The sequence below is a fragment of the Typopeltis vanoorti genome, chromosome 6, assembly GCF_054136105.1.
Source record: "Typopeltis vanoorti isolate ZY-2024b chromosome 6, IOZ_Tvanoo_1.0, whole genome shotgun sequence".
In the NCBI taxonomy this organism is placed as follows: Eukaryota; Metazoa; Arthropoda; class Arachnida; order Uropygi; family Thelyphonidae; genus Typopeltis; species Typopeltis vanoorti.
In genome coordinates this window covers 100,814,869-100,839,233 of record NC_143554.1, presented here as the reverse complement: position 1 = coordinate 100,839,233, position 24,365 = coordinate 100,814,869, and the positions used below count along the sequence as shown (strand labels likewise).

Below are 24,365 nucleotides of genomic sequence, written 5' to 3'. Positions count from 1 at the left end.
ATCTATAGATCTGCATATAAAAATGTTTAGAGAAAATGGGATACACTTGATTTATTTAAGACATGTTTTGATTTGTTCAAAAATGAAGATGCATATGTTTTGATTTAAATTATACTTGACAAGGAACTGTTGGATACGGAGACTTTTTCCCAATAAGTATTATTGTAAAATAAAATAAATACAGTTTTATTTGGTCGTAAATATAAAGATAACGAAAGCTACTAGTTTCGTCACTAATACTTGTGGCTTCTTTTTCTGGTTTAAAAATACATTAAAAAATATAAAATAAAGGCAAACATGGACTATATTTATTAACATTACTAAATTTAACATTATATTTAATTTAATTTAATATTATAATTAACATTACTTAAAAAAACTATCCTTCCTAGATGTTTTAATTACTGAAAAAAAGTTGACGAAGGCTTTTAATTTGGTTTATATCGTAGGCTTACTCGTGTACGTCGTTTACCTGCATTCATCTTCCTTGAATCACCTGTCACAAAAACTTGGTAACATACGCTCAAAAGAGGGCACCCGCTATTACAAGAGTTAAAGACAAGCTGTACTCCAACTACTTGTTCGCAAAGATATTCACAGAAACTTGCACACAAATTGTTATTCTCTAATTTTGCTCTACAGCAAAATCCTGACATTCATTAAGAGACTTCACTTTCCATCCCTTAAATGGTGGTAGTCTTTCTATCAAAATCGCAGTCTCCTCAAAGCTCGTGATATAAGTGTGGGGGATTCAAGTATTTTGATTGTATGAGGTTTACTTCGTTCGCCTAAAGACTACAACCCATTCTACAGACATCCTAGAGTCTATAATATTCCCTGCTCTTGTGGTTTTTCTTACACAGGCAAGATATCTTGGAAATAAGACAAAGGACACATTAGAGAAGTCAAAATAACAGATAAGACAACTCGAGCCTGACTTTTCATTTCCCTTCATTCCCCCCCTCACACACCACAACATTGAGTGGAACAAGAGTTCCATGCCTTACATAGAAGACAACTTAGGGTAATGTCATAGTTCATGTTTGTATTCATTGTATTTCTTTTTATGTATTTTTAACCCAGAAAAAAAGTCATAAGTATTAGTATCGAAACTAGCAGGTCTTATTATCTTTGCATTTACGATGAAACGAAACCTAGATGATTTTATTTCATAACTTATGTATTAATTTTACTTTGATATCTTCCTGGATCTGACTCTTATTGATGAGACCTCAATGAAGGTCTAAACCGGTCTGGGTAGTGAAACATTCAGTAGCTATATGCACATCCAAAACGAGACATGCTTTGCATTGCGGGATACTAAGGCAAATGATGTGAAGTCATCAGCCTTTTATTCAGGTAGCCCAGTCGTGAAGATACTTCACACACAAACTTTGTTTGTTTGCAATTGATAAGCAAAAAGACCAAACAATACTTCGAAACCAAGTTTAAAAAAAACTTTCTAGAAATGTTTTTTTGATTTATTTAAAAATAATTAGATGCTAAACTATTTTTAATTCTTTTATAAGAGTTAAATATCAGACTCTCTTGCGATATTCAACAATAGAAAACGCAGAAATGTTCAAAAATTAATCTTCTTTATCAAAGTCTCAGGACATTCTAAATGTATGTGGAAAAGAAAATATTTTTCTGTATAAAGAATTAAAATTTAATTTTTCATTAGCAGATTTACACGCAATTCACAGTTATAATCTTAATATTCCACCCTGTTTTCACGAAACATCACCGAACTAGACATCCCATCCATCAGTTTATCCTCCGCCCTAATGAACCCTACACCCAGAAAAAAAAAAAAAAAAAAAGTAGGTCAGCAGGCCTAAGTTGCTACCCACGCTGCACCCAGTTCTGGATGCAACTGATTCACTGACATACAAGCTCTCTAAGCACCTACAAACTGGGAACATCATCATTTGCTAAAAATGTAACATTTCATTTCCCTCTTGAAAACCTAGCTTTTAAATAAATACAGAGTTGATAGTCTTCTAGCCTTGCAGATTAACTATCAGAGATTATTACACAGAACTCCTTATCAGGCAATTTGATTTGACTATAGCTCTCAATGCATTTTTCATATTGGCTAATTGCTTGCGCAGAACCATTTGAACAACAGGCCTTTTGACACAGTTTTTCGCTTAAACTAAAATACTGGCTGTGGTACACTAACGATATCTTCCTCAATTTGTCTTATGCATATATTCTCTACAGGTCTGGAGAGAATTGTTAGGATCACCTTACCCTTCATATGAATTAAACCAGAATGAAAAATTTTCCTTTCTTCACTAACTAGGACAGAGAAAAAAATATGTGATGATTTATCGTAAAGATATTTACACAGATCTTTATTTAATGTCTTTGTTCACCATTATGAGCGTAGAATTTTGGCATCAGTACTTGGCACAAGAGCAAGGAAAATTAATCTAAAGTGAACAAAATTTCTAATAAGAATTAAAAATCTTCGCTACGGTATTATGTCGAAATATTGCTAGAAAAGCTATCTATACGACAAAGCTGCTCATGTAAACGATTACAAAACAGTTAAAACAGTTACATTAATTTAAATCAGCTTCTGTGTCTTTCTGAAACTGAAGCTGAGGTGATAATGTTTATTATTATTATTATTATTCAGTTACTAGGTTCAGTACCGTCGACAGAGTGTAGCATAGAGGCAGCCCGCTTCACGAAATGGCTTAATAAGGGCGTTCGTTCAGCCATATTGCGGTAGGCGCCGTCTACGCTAACAATTCCTGTTAGCGTAGCAAGTGCGGAAAGAAGTTTTTCCAAGCTTAAACTGATTAAAAATTCTTTGCGAACAGCAATGACCCAAGAAAGATTGGTTGGTCTAGCAACTATATCGATAGAGGCGGACATAGCTTATAATTTAAATTTAGAAGAGCTTATAAACAGTTTCATTGCGCGATATCCCCGTAGAGCAAACATTTAATTAATATTATTATGTAATCGTTTCGCATTAATGTTTTTCTTGTAATAAAAACAAAATAGCAATTGGAGATTTTCTTATATTTTTGTCTTATAATCCATCGGGGGGCGATATTTCATTGTTTGCCTCAGGGCGCGATCTAATCTGGCAACGCTTCTGACTAGGTTTGACTACTAGCAACAGAAGTTAAGCACTTTTGACACCCAAATTATTTTAATATTAAGTCTTACGATTAAGATGTAGATACATACAAAGCAATCTATCATGCAGAATTCATACTTCGACTAAATCGGAAAAAACAAAACAAAAGAACAACAGAATTTTGGTCAACAGTGGGCACGAAGGAATGAATACAGTCACACAGTCGAGTGGGAGATCCTGGTATAAGATGAATCGGATATAATTCGAACGCAAATACCACATAAAAATATGCTATGATCTATAGATATTATGAGGGTGAGAAGGACCTTGGAAGAAATAAAGTTCCAATGCTTCCCTTCTCTGATTTTTATTCCACGCCAACCTTAGCATTGTAGAACACTCATTAATAGACAAATGAAAGGTTCGGCATTGCTAATTTCAAATATCTTCCCCCTCCAGAAAATCCATAAGCGTGTTCCCAGTCAGAAAAGACTTGGGTCACAAAATAAGGTCAGCGAAACTGTATTCTTATCTTCGCCTGATGAGGGTTTGCAGTCAGACACAAACCATTACTACTGTATTACTTCAAATAAAAGTATTCTTTGGAAGCGACGTTTTTGATAATTATTTATGTTTCTGCCCTCCAAACAAGAGGATGAATTAGAATCATACCGGCCTGGGTGTTTGAGAATGTCATTAGGTTGTAGATGAATTTCATCCCTGGATGTTAGACCACCACCCTGCTTAGTGGAGAACAGAACTAGTTTGAATCAACTTGTTCACATGCCAACCAGAAAACCCGAACCACTCCCCCAGGTAATTCTGACCACAATCTAGTGCTCATCCCCCCCCCCCCATGCAACACAGCCACTCCCATGCAAGAGTAGTTTGGCATTATAACAGTGTCAAGTGGGATAGCTTCCGTGATTTCTATGCGTCATTCGCATGTTTGGACTATTGCTTACGGCCTTCCAACTGCTGAAAACATACATATGTACTCCTCACTGGCATGGACAACATGCATTCCCCTACACTACTCTGAACTGCCGTTCCCTAACTAAACTCTGGTTCTCCAAAAGATGTGCCAAGGCTGTACAAATGAAAAAAACACCATAACTGGCTCACATCAAGAACTCCATTCTCCTTTAGTGCTTATATTGAAGCCCAAAATAGATGCAAGAAACTATCAATTCTTCCACAATAGAATTGGAAGGAGCAAAAAGTAGGAAACTTGCAACCTGTCCAAACGGCAGCCGAGCCTTTTGGTTTCTCGTCAAAGCATTTGGTCGAAACTTCAGTCCAACACTATTCCCATCCCTAGCATACCCAGATGGCTCTATTGCATCATCACCTACCGAAAAAGTCAATCTCCTAGCTTCAGATTTTACTTCCAATGCACGCATAACTGACAATGGTAAATGTCTCCCCCCCCTCCCCCCAACCAGGTGCCCAACATGCAATGCCCCTATATTCTTTTGCCAGACAGAGATCAGAAAAATATTATTCAAATAAAACACAAAAAAAGTCTCCTAGCCTTGATGACATCTCCAATTGTCCTGAAGTTGTGTGCACCAGAAGTGATTCCTATCATATGTCGCGTGTATGTACTCTTTACGCCACTAGTATCTATCCCACAGCCTGGAAATTGGCCTATATTTAACCCATTCCTAAGAAGGGCGACAAATCACTGCCATGTGACTACCGCCCTATCTCACTCATCTCAGTCCTATCTGTGATGGAGAACCATCAATTCTCAACGCCTACACTACCTTGAAGGCACCCATCTAATAAACGACCACCAATATGGATTATATCGCTTCCGATCAACAGGAGATTTGCTCATATATGTCACCCATCTCTGGACAAATGCCATGAAGAAATTTGGTGAATCTTGCACTTGATATCCCCAAACGTTGCACTTGATATCTTCAAAGCCTTTGACCGGGTCTGGCACGAAGCTTACTAAGCAAATTTTCATCATTTAGACTCTCTCAGGACTTCTGTAGTTGGATTGCCAGCTTTCTGTCTGGACACACACACTATATGTGATGATAGACGGCTCCTATCCTCTCACCATCCCACTAATGCTGGAGTCCCACAAGGTTCTGTCTTCTCATCAACCCTCTTCCAGCTATATATATCAATGACCTACTTCAATTGACCTTCAACCTAGTAGATGGTTTTGCAGATGACAGCACTTTGCACTGCTCCCTTTCATTTGATAAACCTTACCCTACATAACTCACCTCAACCTACAGAACATCAACCACCACAACTGCTCTCAATTCTGATCTCCAAGTTATCCTCCAATGAGGGTTCAGATAATCTCGTTAATTTCAACGTTAATAAAACTTAGTTCTGTCTTATTTCTCATAAAAAAGGACATTTTACCCAGTAACATTTTTGACAATACCCAAAAACGAGATTTCTCTTCTTGGAATTACCCTGACATTAAGCGTCTCCTAGAATAAACACATCACAACCACTGATCAAACACAACTCAGCTTCTAAAACACTAGGATTTCTCTTTCGCTCAAGACGTTACTCCATCTCTGAACAGCTGTTAACCTTATGCAAATCACAAATCCGTCGAGCTATTAAATACTGCTTGACCCAATACAGAGGAGAGCAATTAGACTTATTAATGACCCATCTCTTACCCAACTCGTTCTTACCCACTTTCGCACAGACATTTGATTTCAGCAATATCTGTGTTCTACAAATATTTCCATGGGAAATGTTCATCTGAAATAGCATCAATAATTCCCCGACTTAGTACTAAGCTCGTTGGAACAGATTCCGTCCAACACCCTTTCTCAGTATACCTTGAACACCACAGAACAAGTTTCTTTTCCTCCTCCTTCATCCCTATTACTGCCGTATTGTGGAACAGTCTTTGCCCTGATATATTTCCCAAGGAATCAATATACAGGCTTTTAAATCAAATGTAAACAAGTTTCTTCTTTCCCAATCCACTACCCATACACGGTACTAACGTACTATAGGTTGATTAACCAACCTCTCGTGTATGGGCTCAACATAAAAAAAATCTCCAGAGTAGGTTTCCGCATTACCAATCTCTAAGTTCGTCAGCAGTATTCGTAGAGTAGTACGATAAGTTTATAACCTACCGTGGATTGATTCACATAAAAATAATCTATTCATAAATTTATTAAATGAAATGACTCCTATGAGCAGATATCAATTAGATTCTTCTTGCAGCAAAAAAAAAAAAAAAAAAATCCTCACTTAACATGTTAAGTTCCGATAGATCAAAACTTCGAACATTCTTACTCGTGTATATTCTACTGTATATATATTCATTTACACAACTTTTCCGAAATCTGGACTTCTACGCTACAGACATCTATCGGACGTATTTGAAACTACTAGATGAAATTCAATGGTTACAATGCATGTTTTTCTTAATTAAATGCCTTTTAATATAAACTGCACACGTATATACTTCGTGGTCTTTTTTCGACATGTTTATTATGAATTTCTTCCAAGAGCTTGAAGTTAGAGAATGCAATATTTATAGTACATATAATACTGCAGATATTCTATATTTTCTAATGGCGTCATGTGTGTGTGGAGAGAGAGAGAGAGAGAGAGAGAGAGAGAGAGAGTGAAGGAAGTAAGAGAATCGTATAACTTTGTTTATGACACTTGTAGTGAAAAAAGTGATGCAGTTACGTGATGCGTGGATTTTATATGCCTTCTCTTTCAGCTTCTGAAGTGCATTAAGTCTGAAAGAAACTTCGCTGGTTTCTTATTTTCTGCATTAAACTCGTAGCGAAATTTTATAGTCGCATTTGGCAAGCGTACAACATTTCTATCTTCCAGTTATTAGCCCAACACATAAAATACAAAGTGTATATTTTGACTTGAACCACGCTACAGGAAAAACAATTTTTTTTTTTCCATTTTGAAGGCTTAAGAGGGTTCACCTTACTAAGCGTTTCTTCCTTGCTAGAAAATTTAAAATAAATACTTAATTCGATGTGTTATTTTGTGGCATTTACTGAATTTGCTCTGCGAATCTACCAATCGCTTGCCATAATGTTTTTACTTCGTTTCATAAGTATATAAACAAAGATTCGGAGATTCACGTTCTTTGCCTCACTCGTATAATGGTGTGGAATTACAGTGACACTACACAGATAACACGTCATTATATGTCACACTCTACTATTCAAAGTACAATGTGAGGCATGCATTATAACAGTTACAGAAAAAAAAATATAATCTATACATGTAAGGGTTTTAAACTTATTAATTTCTCTGGGTTTTTTAGTTCAATTCTAAAAAATCGGTTTGTCTGTAGGGAAGGAACTACACCGAAAAAAGAGAAATAATCACATCGACTGACCACAGTTGCCATTAACTGGTATACGCGTATTATTCTGTTTTCGTTAATTTTCTTTGTTTTATTTACAATGGCAAGTCAGTAAATATTCTATTAGGAATCTGTAAATATTAGGACTATATAGTTTCATTTGTACATGGTGAGGCGTTTGCTTTTACTACGTCTTCTCTTTACAGCCGATAAGGAGATGTTGACATCTCATCCTTTAGGCATTTGGTAAGATACCACTTCATACCATCCCATGATTTTTTAAATACCTTTGGATGATAGTTCGTGAAAGTTTAATTTGCAAAAAAAAAAAAATATGAATTATGGTTCATGCACGTCTTTCAGACAGAATCCCCCACAGATATGAAACCTCTGAATGATTGAATTTTATGCGACTGTCAAGCTAGCTCTACTCTCTCTCTCTCTCTCTTCCTAGTATTCATAAGGGGGAACGTGCGGGGGGGGGGAAGAGTTAGCGTGTGCATTTTGTAAGATTAATTGACCATGTTGTATAAAGGGCACCGTATATTATCCTTAAACATTTTCAAAGCATTAAATATTACAGAGGACTAATGAAGTAGTCTGGAAGTTGTAAACGCATAAACCACTTGCTTATAATATGCTATTTTTAATTGTTTTGAAATTTTCATATTAAATTATGATATAAATTTAATTAATTTTTTTCTGCGGTCATCCATCATGCAGGCATGTCCGAAAAAGGTTGTTCCCTTCACATTATTTTCTGCATTCGATTCTCTTTCCAATTTACTTTTCTATAGTCTTCTTCATTTGTTACCTTTTGCATCTCCAATTCCTAGATCCTTTCTATAGTACGTTATTTCGAATACCAGTATTCGCCTCACATCGTTTTACCATTACCCGTGTCTCAAATCCATAGACAGGAGTCTCATGAAGCAGTGAACACAGCTTGCCTTGTAAACACAACTCAAGGTTCTGGAGATGGTGTCATGCTGTGGGGGCATATTCTGTTGGCATGGAACGGGTCCCATGATGTTGCTGGAAGGCCGGGTGTCCTTCAAGGAGGATCTGTACATTGTTGCCAATATCCACTACTTGAAGGTTTCACTTTTGTTGTCCAATATCTTATCTCCTTTTTACTAACTTGTGCGTCATGTTTCTCCCTGGGTACGTGAAACTCCCAGGCCTCTTCCAGCTCATTTTCATTGATTTTTATTTGCTTCTTCATTATCTTTTCTCGAAATATCGTTGTTTTAGTTTTTTCATATTCATTATCATTCCATATCTGTTTCCATCTTCACATAATTTTAGCAATATTCTTTTTAGTTCTTCTTTATCTCCATCAGTAACGACTCTGTCATATACAAATATTAACTTCTTAACTCTCGTACCGCGAACTGAAATTCTCCTTGCGTTTTCTGTTATAACACCCACTGTTCTTTCCAAAAGCACAATACACATGTTCGGAGATAGCGGGTGTCGTTGTTTCGCATCTTTCTTTGGTTCGGAACCATCTTCCTATTTCTTCACAATTCCTCACAGCAGCCTCTGCATTACTAAACAGAGTGAACAAAGCAGGCATGAATATTTATAGTTTTATGTCGAAATTTTAACAGGAATATTTGGCACAGCACTCCTGTCTCTTCTGAAACCTGCTTGTTCATCTAAACTTTCTTCTATTCGTCTCTTCATTATTTCTGTTCATATTATCATAAGTACTTTTGTCACATGACACTCATTAGGACAATTTTTCTGTAATTTTTACAGTCCATTTAGCTTCCTTTTTTTTTTTTGTGAATGGGTATCAGAAATGGTGTTGTCCATTCTTTTGCTGCTTTCTCTTCATCCCACGCAATGTTGCACTACGATGTAGTTCATCTATCATTATCTCTCCGCCACTTGAACAACTCCCCTGTGATCTCATCATTCTCGGGGCTTTTATGGTTCTTCAGATGCCGTACTGCTTTTACAATCTCTTCTCTCAGTATATTTATCTCGCCGTCTTTGCTTGGCGGTAATATTTCCTGAAATTCATCAATTAATCTTTTTTTTTTCTTAGCCCATAACATTTCCCCGAGTCTTATATAACTCACAGCACCTCCATCTCTCTCTCTCTCTCTCTCTCTCCTATTTCTTTTGTTCATCAAGATTTCGCCCTTTTCACATTTACCAGTTACTTCTTTGCTTTGTGCTGCATTTGTTGATATTTCCGATCATTTTGCTTCGCTTCTTCTGCACTCACCATAGTTTTTATTGGTATCCTCGCACCTCTGTAACTACTTTGTCTTGCCTTTTCTAACCACTTTCTTCTCACTGGATTTCGTTCCATACTATTCTTTCATTTCCATATCTGTTTTATTCTTTAATGCTCTATTTTCCTGAATTAGCTTTAAGGTCTCTAGTGAAATACACTTCTTTGTTTCTGGGACTGTTTCTTCCACTCAGCCGATTTTTTTTTTTTTTCCAGTAATGGATTTAAATTTTTTCTCAAGCACTTTCCTGTACGCTTTTACTGTAATTTACTTGCTCAATGTTCTTCTATCTCTCTGACCTTGAAACTGCAACTTCTCTTTTCGTTTGCGTTTCCTCTTGATACTGGTAACCACTAAGCCATGACCCGATTCCATGTGTCTGCTCCTTGAAACGTTCTACGCTGTTAGGCTTATGTTAACTCGTATGTCTAGCATGTTCTTCGTTGTTCTATTAGACAAGGGCGAATGCTGGTCTTGAAATTCATGCTTGCTCTTGTTATCATTCAGGGAGTGAGAGGTGTGATTGAAGACTGATTACCATAATAATGATTTAAAACTATATATTTAGAAATTTATGTACATTTACTCATACAAATACAACATTTATTTTACAAATGATATTCTATCTTTTTCAATTTAGTTATTTGAATACAAATTCTACCCTACGGTTCTTCTTTATGAACTGGTCAATAACATCGTCATAAAAAGTTGGTTGTAACTTAATTTTCCCAAGCAACACAAACACTTGTAAAGTCTGGCTGAAGCTCACTGACTAGAGCTACTTTGACTGCATATGGCCCGTGTTTAAGCAACAGGGTGAGATGACGTGGAGGGAGCGGAAATGGCTATGCGCGCGCATGAAATCACAGTGCTGAAGCGAGGACCTGGATGCTCCCACAACCGAGCAAGCCAAGGTAGCTTGACTAGCATCGGCCTTCGATACACAACGCAGAGCTCAATAAATGCCGCGCAAGTTTAAAACGTCTTCTGTCTACAAAAATAAAAGCCTAAATGGAATGCATATAAATGCATGCATTTATTAACAAATAAATATTACTTCTTTCTCAATTAATGAGCTTGCGCAGCAAGCATGGAGAATTCGCCACTGCTATCAGGTGATTGTCATGTCCACTTTCTGCAGTCTTTTTGATGGAATTTTGGTTTGCAAATTACTATGTCATTATTCAAGGAAAACTCAAGTATTCTTTCTCTTCTCTTCTCTCATTGCTTTCTCCAAATCCATATTTCTCTATTACTCTTACCCATTTCTTGTTGTCTGCTCCAATTCTGGCATTCTAATTTTCTCCAGTGACTCGTATATCTATCTCTCTTTGGTACCGATTCCAAAATTACTTCTAATTTATTACAGAATACATCTAAGAAATATTATTTATTTATTTTGTTTGATTCATATAATTTTGTTATCTTTTCTAAACTATTGACTAGGACAGGGTTTCTTAAAAATTCAAATATTTATAGCAATTTTTATCTTGTTGATAGAAGTATGCATATAATATAAATTTCTTTCTCGAGTTTTAGGAGAGCGACATGTCAATAAAACGTTGAGAAACATTAGGCAAAATTAGAAAAGATTTGATTCAACACAATTTGTTGAATTCTGTGAACTTTGACCTAGGAGTGGGGAAGATCTTTACTACTTTCTGTTGATTAATTACTAACATCACAGGTAATAAGACTCATATTACGTTTTTTGGGGGTAGGAGGGACTTAAGGAAAAAATAATTCATCATAATTTTTTAATTATGCTGTTCCATCTTTCATTATTTTACTTAGGTCAGGTGACCTGTTAAGACCAAGCAACGGCTTATATAAACCTAATTTTTCGGTGAGATTCTACGGGTAATCCTATTATCTCCCCCTTTATCTCACTGTTTGTTGGTTAACTCGCTATCCCACTTTAAGTCGAAAAGTCTTTATAAATGTTCCTCGAGTCCCAGATGGGATTCTCCAGGTTTTGAAACCAGAGAACTTTGCTGCTGCCATCCGCGCTATGATGTTAGACGATGTCATATGGTAAACAAACCAGCTAGAGAACACATGGACGGACTGAGAGATATAGCAGACTGGCAATAATATCTATCCTGCAACAGCATAAATAGGATTTATGAAATCCAAGTTACTGGACCATTGCTAGCCATTGAACTAACCACGTTAATGGACTTATCTCCCTACCCCATCTTCCATTATCGCGTGAGGCTCAGTAGAAAATCATGGCCAAGTACATTGAGTCTTAATTCCAACGCCATAAGTTTGCTGTGCGTGTAGTCCATGGAATTTTAACTAATTTCAGAGAAGATGGTTAAGTGGATGTAAAAATTGAGAAAAACGTTTCTCAATAGAGACTGGGATGCATAACTGACAAGATTACGCCTAAAATCTCCGTGCTATTTGTAGACTAGAAAACTTACCTTGCCCCATGGCTCTACATGCCATCTCGTGGGACAGTCAAAAACATGACAGAATTGTTGCGAGCGAGGTGGAGGCTGCGGACATAAAGTGTTTGGAACAACCAAGATATTGGCGGCGCCTCTGGTAACTTCATGCAGACACTGGACCTCTCTCGTCTGAATACCTCCCCCACAATGTTTGGAACAAGGGGAAAAATCAGATACGTTCCACCTAAAAAAAGATGAACGAAGTATTAACATTGTGCTCAAAATAAATTGGATTTATTCAGATTTTTTTTTTTTAGAACATAGCTGTGTGTGTGTGAAATATAATTTAAAATATACTTTTTTATTAAACAACAAAACTGTCATTGGCGCTATCTGGATGATGCTAGAAACTCGAAACTTTCAGCTGTGCAAATATTTTATTTTGCTTTATTTCATTTTCCCCAGCACAAAATGATTTAATGGTTCGTATAGATTTTCCGTATATTAGGGTGACAGTTACTTGGGAGACAGACGATCTTATATTTATTTTCAGATCATTTTGTTCAAGCGAATATTGTAGTTTTTGGCAGAAGAATGGATTACTTTTAAAAACACGTATGGTGTTTTTAAAAGTATAAGTAATTATACCTTTTTAGCTCTGCTAATCAGAACTAAAAAGCCGAACGCACACACACACACACACACACACTAGTTTTTCTTTTAGATAAGAGATTTCCATTTTATTCCCGTTCAGATCAATCCACAATCAGGCATATAATTCTTTTGTTTGTTTTTTTCGACACGATAGGGATATACACGGAATTATTCCATATTCGTATCATAAACTTTACAGGCGTATTATACACACTAACGAAAAGGTTTTAATAAACAGCGTCCGGAAATCTTACCTTTTCGAGATACTTCCATCTGAACATTACGCCAAGGGAACTTGGCGTAATTTCAAGGAATCACATTCATATAGCGGGCATGCAAATATTGATTCAAGTATGTATGTATAGAATTAACAATATTTAAAAAAAGGGATTTATTAATTATTAAAGCTAAGCTAAGCAGAGCGGGAGTACTCTCAGTATCTGTGTCGAGTATTAAAAACAACGAGCATAATTTAATATTCATTAGGAAACTCATCTTATAAATTAATGAGGAGATGTGCTTATTAAATCTTACCGTGGAGGACAAGGGTTGTCGTTGCATGTTTGAGTGACGGCTTCTGGCTTCTTGGTAATGTCACACTGAAAGAGACTGATTACGGCTTGATCATGGTCTCTTACGCACTGGATGATGGACTCTCGGATCCCTGTCAATAGGATCGATGTTATTTAAGGCAACAATAACCATCACTATTAAAATCTTTTTGTTATAAAAAAAATCGTATATCTATACAATAAATGAAGAGAAGCAAATAAGTAAATAAAATATAATAAATTTAGTTTAATCCTTTATCCAAGTGTGAGCAAACAAAGTTTGCGCCTGAAAATATCTTCAGGACTGAGGTAAGGTAGTACAACACCGGGAAACTCGCAGAAAAGGTGGATCAAGCTCTCAACTCCTTGTCTCAGTATCTTCCATAATGCACAGCACATCTCCTTGAGGACATGTATACTGCTATGCATTAAGGGAGGGCCACTACCCATACCGGTTTCGACCTTTATTGAGGTCTCGTCAGTGGGAGCCAGGCCCAAGTGGAGATACTAAGGCAGAAGCAACAGGAGAGGTCATCCTTATCTATAGGAGTAGCCAAAAGGTGTGCCACCTTATATTACTCTGGATTTAGAGAAAGATGTTGAAAGTTTATTTTCAATAAACTTTCAAGTAAATAAAAAGTGGTATATTCAAGTTATTTGACCTTTATAATTAGAAAAAAAAATTGTTAGAGTTCTTAATAAGGTGGTACTTAAATACTAATCACTTCTTTATTAAAACATGCGACTCAGCATTGCATAAAAATGCTCACCTCCTAGACAGGAGGCACTGCAAGGCGTAAACCCCGCCATTCTCCAGCTGTAGGTGACCTCTATTCCAACCTGACCTTTTGGAACCACATCGTCTATTACTTTGTTCTGATCAAGAGCACACGGTCGAGGGAAGCAGTGTTCCACTTCTTCTGGACGGGGACCTAATTCAATAAATAAATAAATATATTTAATTTTAATATATATATATATATATATATATATATATATATATATATAATATTAAAATTAAATATCACGAAATGAAATAAATAAAATGGTACACATAAATAAAAGTATAAATGAAAGGTGAGTTATAATATCAAGTTTTGTATGGCATACTACGTTATATATAGACATCGGAAATAATGAGCATCTTGAATATTTCATGTATCCTCCTCCTCTTTCAGCTTCTTTAGAAAGATTTTGAATGCTAAGATGCACAGTCCATTTCAGTATCCATTTAGCTGTGAAGGAACCCTTCTTTGGTTTAGGGTATCGAGAATTGAACTGAGTGCGATTCTTGTAAGGTCATATAATATAAACAATGAGAACTCCCCGCTCCACTAACTACGCATGTTGTATTGGATATTCTTGACTGCATTTCCAACCAATAAAAACCTACCCATAACCTATAATTATATGTTCCGAAGTACACTGGAAAAGTCATCTGTCTGAATATAAAAGAGTGTTCATGCTAACTCTCATCTACAAGTAGCTACTGTTCGAGAATGCGTCTCGACTGCGAGGAGTTGAATCATTTTCTTGATAAAAATGGTTGTCATTTGTCAAGAGGAGCTCTGCGTTATCAGCCTTGTGATTTAAGTGGAATTAGGAAGAAGGTGGAGCATACTGAAAATAAAATATTTTATACAATTCTTTCTCTATATTTTGGGACATTCATAGTTACTGGAGGGTCCTTTAAATAGAAGAAACTCCATCCAAAATTATTGTACTTTAATCATATAATATTTATTTCGCGGAATATTTTGTTTGTTCAATAAATTTTATTGTATGATATTGGAAATAAAAACAGTAGCAATTCATATAAAATGAATCGCTAATACGTTTCGGAAAATGCGTTGGATTTAATTTGTCCTTCTGTCCCCGATAAAAAAAAAAAGTATAATGCTTTGGGAAATAATACCTTAAAAATGGCCAATCACGACTGTTCTTGTACTTTTTTTTTTTTGTGTGCAAAAGTAATTCTTAGCTTTGACTGTACGGATTTTATTCGAATTGGTGTTTAGAATATTTACTGCAAGTCATTTCAATTTTTGTGTTTTCAATCCCGCATAAAATTGGTAAAATGTTTTAAAATTATAAAATTCTCGATCAAGAGAATTAAATGATATTTCACATTCAGAATAAATTAAAACGAACCCACCCAATGGACACATTTTAACTTGCATTCCTGTAATAACAATTTTGCCATTAACAGTTTTCCCTTTTTAATCAAAACTGGTACAATTGTCGAAACCGACTTTGATTAAAAAAAAAGGGAAAAAATGTAAAAGAATTGAAATAATAGTAATAAAGGGCGGACAAAAATTAATGAACGTTTACATTTCAGTCAAAATCCTAAATGTAAACGTTCATTAATTGCAAAATTAGACTAAACAAAACCAATCTATTGACTTCATTGGCCAAGTATACAGCATCTGAACTCTCCAACCCAGAGGCAGTTAGTCTGAGTTGGAGAATTCAGATGCTGAATTCTGATCTGCGGATCAGAAAGAAGATGAAGTTAGACTTGGTACTTTTTTCCAGAGACTCCAATTAGTAGAGGGGGGAAGGGTTTCACACTTACTATCTAAGAATATTATCAAATATCCATGATGCAGTGGGAGACCCCCCCCCTCTACTAACTGGAGTCTCTGGAAAAAAGTACCAAGTCTAACTTCATCTTCTTTCTGATCCGCAGATCAGAATTCCCGCACTATGTAATCCTTGGTTCACTCACGGACCACTGATCTGACCAAGGACACATGGCATGTTGGCCCTCCGACTACACTATTATAAACAATCACTGTTACAGAGGTTCAGAATCGGACTATATTTCTCAAAAGCAGAGGCAGCAGATTTAAAACCCACAAAAAAAAAACGAGTTGAGCGTTCAGTATTGTTCTGAGCTTTTTAGGATAATTTTTTGATATAAGAATCTAATATATGCAGGTCAAAATTAGAAGAAAAAAAACACCCACGACAAAAAAATAAAATAAAATAAAAATCTAATCTTTCTCTTCCGACAAAACACTAACCACTATTTATTGGAGTAGTCTCCGATAAAAAAAAATAATAAATAAATATACTGAAATAATGCTTTAAAAATGGCCAATCACGACTGTTCTTGTACCTTTTTTTTTCACCCCCCCCTCCCCATTCCTAAATATGTCGGCATCTGAACTGTTCTAATAACAATATTAAACAAGTTCAAAATGGTTTCATTTTGCTCTTTCGCACTATCGGAATTCAGAATGGATAGTAGAACTTGCAAAACCTCAATAGTTATCGAGGATGTAGATATTCATCTTTAATTTATAACTAACGTGACCCGACCTTCTGATGCACCCTCTCTTGTCGTCGCTTTCTTCGCTCAGCAGGAAACTCATAAAGAGGATGCCTGGAAGACAGGCATATCTCCGCATGATCCCAATAGGTGGCATAAAATCAATCATGGATGACAAGGATTCGGTAACACCTGTAACCACGATGCGATGTCAGTAATCTTTCCAGTGTTTTGAAGTAAAAGTATTAGCGTTGAAATATTTCTTAACTAGTGTGATCACCTCACTTCCTTTTTGGCCTGGAATTTGCGAATGTTCACCTCTTTCCTTATTCCTGTCTCGCCCTAGCACGTTGTTTCACCACCCTATAATTTTCTGAAGCAACAAATGCCACGTTGTCTACGTTTGATGGTGAACCGTCTCCTTCTCGTGTAGTTTACCGTTTTTCACTTAGGGGAAATCCTGGATCGGTGGCGGAAACTTATTCACACCGCTATCAGGGTGTATCTGGTGATGTTAAATGTCCCGTTATGACAATCGTGCAAATGCAGATAGATCCGCCTTTCAGATCTTGTTTGTCAGTCATATTATTTTGGACCACCGAAATTTAAATGAAATGTTCCATTCAACACCTTTTTTGTTTCAGTTAAGCAAAAAAAAAAGTCAAAAAAAATATTGGTTAGGTTTATTTTCTGCGATTCAATTTCTTATATTTTATTGCACGTGCTCATTTTATTGTGCACGCATTTTAGCGATTGTTACAATTGAAACTTTACTCATAGAAAGAGGTAGGAAAGAAAGATCACATAATAAAGTTTGTGCTAGAATTAGAATATGTTGCGGAGTTAATTACTTTAGCTTAAAAAGTTTGTTTTAAATAGAGTTAATTTAGTATTTTGATAAGACACGTTAGATACGTAGCGTAGCACAGGGCACCAAAGCGAAGAAAGGCAATGGCGTCCAAATCGCAGTATTTGTTTGAAGAATTTAACCAAAGGGAATTCGTCCAGTATAAGGTCTGTGGAATGCATGTTTGCCGAGAGCGACTGGAGTTTGGTTTGAGAGCGGTACTAGTAGGAAAGTGTGCCGAAAGTGTCATGAAAGCGAGGATCTCAAGTGTGTCTCAGGTCGCGATATTGACGTAGTGGATGAAAGTCAGAATGCAATAGAAAATTGTGATGTAACGCCAGATAGCATAGAAAGTGATTTTAAAAGTGATACAGTTGATGGTGAAAGCAAAAGTACAGCGCGAGAGAATGGTTTGACTGATAAAAAAATGAAAAATGCATCTGAGAAATTGACTATTATGAATATGACCATATTACCACCAATTGGTGAGAGTGATCATAAGGTCTTGACCTCGGAAGTGGCTAAATGTGTGGAATTTTCAATTAAGACAGGGTATATGTGGAATTACCGGGCTGGTAAGTATGACGAGCTTAGCACATTGCTTGAATCAGTGCCATGGCATGTACAACTGCAAGGACTGGATGTTGATAGTGCATGAGAAGTGGTTAAGGAGTGTTTGAGGGAGGTAATGGCTGACTGCATGCCTAGAGTCCGGAGAGTAAATCAAGTGGGAATTAAATGGATGAATAACACCATTAAGCTTGAGCTGCAAAAAAAAAAAAATGAAAAGAAAAGAAACAATTGTGGATGAAATTTAAGGAGAAATGTGACTTGCAGACACACACACAGTACAAAGCACAGGCCAGAAGGGTAACGTGTGTGGTAAGAAAAGCTAAAGCACATTATGAAAGTAAATTAGCAATGCAAGCTAAAGTGAATCCCAAACAGCTCTTTCGATATGCTGCAAGTAAAAGAAAAATAATGTATACTGCAAAATGATTCTAAGGAATGCCGATGGCAGAACTGAATCAGCTGAAATAGTAGAATTACTAAGCGAATACTTTGCAAGAGTATATCATCCAGGCTGTGACATTGCAAGAATGAGAGAACGAATGGCTGATACAGGAATTGAAGTCAATGAAATGGAGGTGAATAGTATATTATAGAACCTTAATATAAATACATCTGTAGGATTGGATGGTTATACCAACTCGAGTCTTACGTGAAGCGGCAAAGGAATTGTCAGTTCCCTTGACCATATTCTTTAATTTGAGTCTCGGGTCTGGGTTAGTCCCGAGGACGTGGAAAGAGGGGAAAATAGTTCCATTGCATAAAGGAGGTTCCAAGACTGCTGTTGCAAATTACCTACCGATCAGCATATCAGGAATCGTTGCTAAGGTTTTAGAGATATTAGTCAAGAGCAAAATACAGGAATGGATAGATGAAAATGGGATACTGTATGGGGGACAGCATGGTTTTGTAAAGGGTAGATCATGCCTCAGTAACTTTCTCATGTTTTATAATACAGTGACGGTTGAACTGGATAAGGGTAATGGATTTACAGTGATACTGCTGGACTTTGCTAAGGCCTTTGACAGGATACCACATGGAATTCTAATCAGTAAACGGCAGCACATGGGGATGGATATAGGGTTGGTGATATGGATAGGCGGGTGGTTGATGGAGAGATATCAGAGAGTAGTTTATTCAGGAGTGGAGTCCAAAAGAAAGCCTTGGCCTTCTTTTGGACTACTAGTGGTGTAGCGCAGGGTTTTGTTCTTGGACCACTGCTATTTAATTTGTTCATTAATGATATAGGAAAGGATATGAGAGGAACTGTTCATTTATTTGCTGATGATGCAAAGTTGGGTAGAGCAATAGTGAATACACATATGTCAAAATTTTGCAGGATAATTTGGATAGATTGGCAGTCTGGGCTAGTGAGAATGGATGTCAGTTTAATGTAGCAAAGTGTAAGGTTATGCATTTTGGAGTGAAAAGATTAGCAGCAGTATATCGTATTGGTAGAACTGTACTCCAGGACGTAGACGAAGCCAGAGATTTTGGTGTGTTGGTGGATAGGAAGTTGGAGTTTAGGGGACACATAGCAAAAGTGGCTAAATCATCTCATCAGATTACTTGGTTAGTGAAGAATACTTTGACGAACAGAGATAAGCAATTTTTTGTTTCTATTTATCGAGCCTTGATAAGACCCCATCTCGATTACTGTACCCAGATCTGGGTGCCAGAGTTTCTTCTTGATGGGGAGGAGGTATAGAGCATCCAGAGGCGAGTGACCAAGATGATAGCTGGTCGATGGAATGAACCTTACGAGAACAGGTTGAGGATCAGTGGGTTACAGAAATTGGTTGATAGGTGGAAAAGGGGAGATATGATTGAGACATTCAAATTACTGAATGGTTTTTACAACATTAATTCAGAGGAAATTTTTCAGAACAGGTCTGGTGATGGGAGAATTAGGGGCCATCCATAGAAACTGAACAAGAGTATAGTTAGCAAGGATGTTAGAACTAGGTTTTTTACTGGAGAGTGGTGAATGAATGGAGTAAGTTGCCAGAGTTTGTTGTGGGTGCCATTGACTGTAAATGAATTCAAAGCAAAGTATGATAGATACTGTGCAAATGCCGAATAGGTTTTCTTGATATGATGTTTAGGGCCTCCCTCGATGAGTCTAAGGACTCCTTGGAGTAGCCCGTAATAATAATAATAAAGTCTTTTTTTGGAACTGAGGTATTGTTAACATACCATTTTTATAAGGAAATTATACTTATTAGATCATCGTGATCTGTCTTATCTTATCTTCTTCCTAACTATTTCTGAACAATAAATTCAGCTTAGTTACCAGGAGCCATCTTTAAGCTATATTTCCAATTCTCGAAAGTGGAATTTGAAGAGCTGCAGGCATTCCTATCATAATCATCACTGCGTTATTTCCGATTGGAATTCATATCCGAAACTGGGTACAAAAATAAAAGACGGTGATACGAAGTTTCCAAGAAAGACTAAACCCCCCCCCCCAAAAAAAAGTAACTGGGGCTTTTACCTCCAAAAGAGACCAAACGAAGAATGTTGAACATATGCAATTTACGAACACGAAATACGCTCTTCACAGATTTAGTAATTATGTGACATCATAAACAACTATAACCGCTAACATACTTAACAAAAATACCTAGTATATAATCAGGCTAAATACAATTTAGCCTGATTGTATCATGATATCAGATTAAGTTGAATTGATGACACTGACATAAAAATATCTTGTACCTTTGTATAAGAATACAAAGTTTTCGACGAATCCTTATAGGCTGCGCAATTATGACCTTTGCATTGCTTTTGAAGCTTGTAAACTGCAAAGCTTTCTCGAATATGATTGGGATTCTTCTTTCTCAGCCGGGACATTCTTGTGCACCTAAAGAATCATCCGCATCGTTCATGCACAAATCTGTTGCTTTTGTTGAAACTGTTTTTCCGCAACTTTCAAACGTTCGTAGCAATGATGATGGGCTATTTTAGTACACTGTTTGGTTATTCATTTTAGAAAGGTATATTTAATTGTTACACCTCGGGAAAATATTTAATTAAATATGCGCATGTTACTTATGTAGTTATTTATATGCATACAGGTTTGGCGTGTGTGTGTGTGTGATACGTAAGTACACGCGCGCACGCACACACACACACAAATTAGCTACTCATCATGTATTAATCAGAACATGGTTCTGCAGCATTTCGGACCGTGGGAACAAAATAGGCATTGTGGGACCTCTGGTTGCACCAGTTTACCTCGAACAACTGCCATAATTAAGTGAGGTTTGCAACATCACGCCCATACGGGAAGAATGAATTTTTTACGTTTCTTGGCTGATAAAGAAGCCTTGGTTTCGATCTCATCTACAATGAGGGGAATTTTTATTAATATTTTTTCAAATAATTAGGTAGTGATATTAGGCGACGAAGATGGAGATTTTCGTTCTTCCGAGTAATACTCTCACACCACTCACTCCAAGAACAAGTAGTTTGAGATACAGCGTACAATATATACCGCTATCACTCGGCCAACAAGCTGAACAGAGCTTAGACGCGTACAGTCAGGATTAATACTGACGTCAAAAAGAAAAGAGAAAGAAGAGGATATTTTAATAACAACGCATTGCTTTTGTCTACCTGCCCATGTGTATGCATATAATAGAACCCATCCGGTCTATAAGTAAAGATTTTGATAAATGTGGGATCTTCAATGAATAGATTGATCTTATTTCACCGAGAGACCAGTTAGCTACAACTTTTAGTGACTTACAGAGATGATACGAAGTTATTCGTTGCTTTGATTTTCTACATTAAACCACAGAAAAATGAAATAAATTTACTGTATGTACAGGTTGATCAAAATTAAAGTATCCCTGTTTAAGGCGTTGTGGAGTACCATCCAGTGATCCAAATACTGCGAAACTTTGCAGGAATGACGCACAATATATTCACATTGTGAACATGCGGAAGCGACATCTGAGAAAGAAACAAAAGTAATTCCAATTCATCACCAGGGAGCGTTGTAAACACCAAATGCATGGAATTTGCATATCACACAACTCGAAAGGTGCCAGGAGCGTTTAAAAAGATGGACATGGGATTTTTCCCTTCATTCTGGTTGTTAGTTCCGTTCACAGTGATGTCGCTAACCTTGCCCAGTGTGCTTTGCTCATGAAGCTGTGTTACTTAAACAATTTGCACTGCTGTTGCTGCACTCGCGAATTTCGTCGCCTGAACAAATTTCGACGAAGTCCACTATCTCCATGTGTTCTGAGACGAATGATTAGACATTCTGTAGAAAGGAATCGTTGGGAGTTCGATCTGGCAGAAGTCGCAAACCAAACAGTTCACAACAAGTGAATGAAGCTGCTACTGCCGCTGTCAAGCAGGCCATGAATAACAATGTTGGTTCCTGTAGTGCACGTGCAGTATCAAGAGATATGGATGTGAAATACACATCTGGAAAATTCTATGCAAGATTCTGCATTTCTACCCATTCCTGACGCAGGAGTTGTGCGCCCACAGGACTTTGAAAGTAGACTGACATTCGCTTTAGCATTCCTTACTCAAATGGAGTTGGACGCTTCGTGGCCGTAGATGATTTTGTAGGGAGATGAGGCTCACTTTCACCTGAACAGAGCTGTGAATACCCACCATTGCTGGGTATGGGCTACGCAAAACCTACATGCAATCCAACAAACTCCTTTGCATACACCCAAAGTTACTGTCTGGTGCAAGTTTACAGCTTTATCAATGGACCATTCTTCTTTGAGGACTTCATCAGTCAGGTCCTGTGACCTACTTAGTTACTGCGGAGAGATTGCGATATGATAAACAGTTTTGTTGTGCCACAGTACATCGGCGCCTGAGCATGGATTCAGTCATTTCCCTGCAGGATAGGGTCCTTCCACATAATCGGTCGATCCGTACAGGAGGTTCTTCGAGAACATTTCGCGGAAGCCAGAGTGATTAGCCGTGCGTTTCCCACTGCATGGTTGCCTCGTTCACCTGATCTGACTTCCTGTGACTTTTAGCTCGGGGGATTTCTCAAAGACAAGGTTTATCGGGCTCATTCTGATAACCTGCCAGTGCTGAAAAGCAATGTAACGCAGCAAGCGCCAAAACATCAATCGCGACTAACTGTTCTGCCGTTGAACATGCCTTTATGCAAAAGATGCGGTTTGTGGCATACTGGGGGGGGGGGAAGCACATTGAACAGTATAACGCATGAATGCATAATGGAAGTAAATAAAAATGTCGTTTATGCTCGTGTCGCTTTCTCCCTTTCACACACAGAGAAAAAAAAATCACTGCATATGTATTAGGCACGTAATATAGCGTCTCCTGGTGAAGAATTCTGGAACTGCTTTTTTTTTTTTTTTCCCTCAGATATCGCGTTCGCATGACACGTATTCCTGAAAACTTTTGCACTATTTGGGTTACTGGGTGGCATCCCCCACAAGACCTTAAACAGTGATAATTTAATTTTGATCACTTGTATCAGTTAAAATGTTTAAAATTAATGCAAGAGACAACTAAAGCCATGATGCCAGCATAATATCATATTCATTATACATTCAAAGGTGACCGTTTGCTTTGGAGAGGAAAATCATGACTATTTGGAAGAAAAAATATCACCAGAATATCTGTCCAATAGTGGCTCACTCTATTTCGGTAGAAAAAGTCTTTGAGCAAACAGCTGCTATACAGATATGTATTGCTAAAATATAGTCATTTTGCATACTAAAAAAAAAAAAACTGATACCATTATTACATTAGATAAGGTTTCTAGTTTTCTCTCAGCTGCGCAATCACCTCGGAAAAATATTTACTGCGCATATTCTCAACCCATTAATTCATACTAATGTATGGTGAGGAAATAAAAAAAAAGAATAAAATAGAAAAGGCATTAGAACTAAAATGCACTGTTCTAATTATTTTCATGCCTTAACTTAGAAATATATGAAATGGAAAGCTCCACAGCTGCTTCTTTGCTTACCTGGGCATTCCTTATTTGGCAGTTTAGCCACCGTTCTCGAGAATTCCAAGAATATCTTACATTCTACCAATCTTCTCCTCGTTCCTTCCCCACAGGTGACGCTGCATGGCCCCCACTCACTGGCGACGAAGCTGAAAAGTATAAGACGTGTGTTATGTATCGATATTGTCAAAGCGCTGATCATCGAAGGGCGTCTTCGTCCAAGTTTCTTATGATAACAGTGGTATCTTCATAAAAATCAATAGGTGTTATTCTTTCCAATGAAAAAAACAGAAGAACGTTATTAGACACAAGAAATAGGTGAGTATTGACGCACTATGACAAGTGTAACGCTGCAATATTGATTTGTTATGCAGGTTAAACTTACAATAGTATTAAGCCTGACATAGAGAGATTATGCTT

At 37.0% G+C, this 24,365-nt stretch overlaps 1 protein-coding gene across 3 annotated transcripts in view; it reads right to left on the bottom strand.

The window, feature by feature from the left end:
* Nucleotides 1-24,365, bottom strand: part of nolo (ADAMTS-like no long nerve cord) — a 180,795-nt gene that overhangs the window by 52,931 nt on the left and 103,499 nt on the right. For all 3 annotated transcript variants that reach the window (XM_090394335.1, XM_090394334.1, XM_090394337.1), the window contains exons 10-13: nucleotides 23,964-24,094; nucleotides 14,060-14,221; nucleotides 13,273-13,402; nucleotides 12,118-12,328 (exon numbers count right to left, since the gene is read on the bottom strand). In XM_090394335.1, coding sequence (XP_090250461.1) covers nucleotides 12,118-12,328; nucleotides 13,273-13,402; nucleotides 14,060-14,221; nucleotides 23,964-24,094 — 634 coding nt within the window. The remainder of the gene's footprint in view (nucleotides 1-12,117; nucleotides 12,329-13,272; nucleotides 13,403-14,059; nucleotides 14,222-23,963; nucleotides 24,095-24,365) is intronic.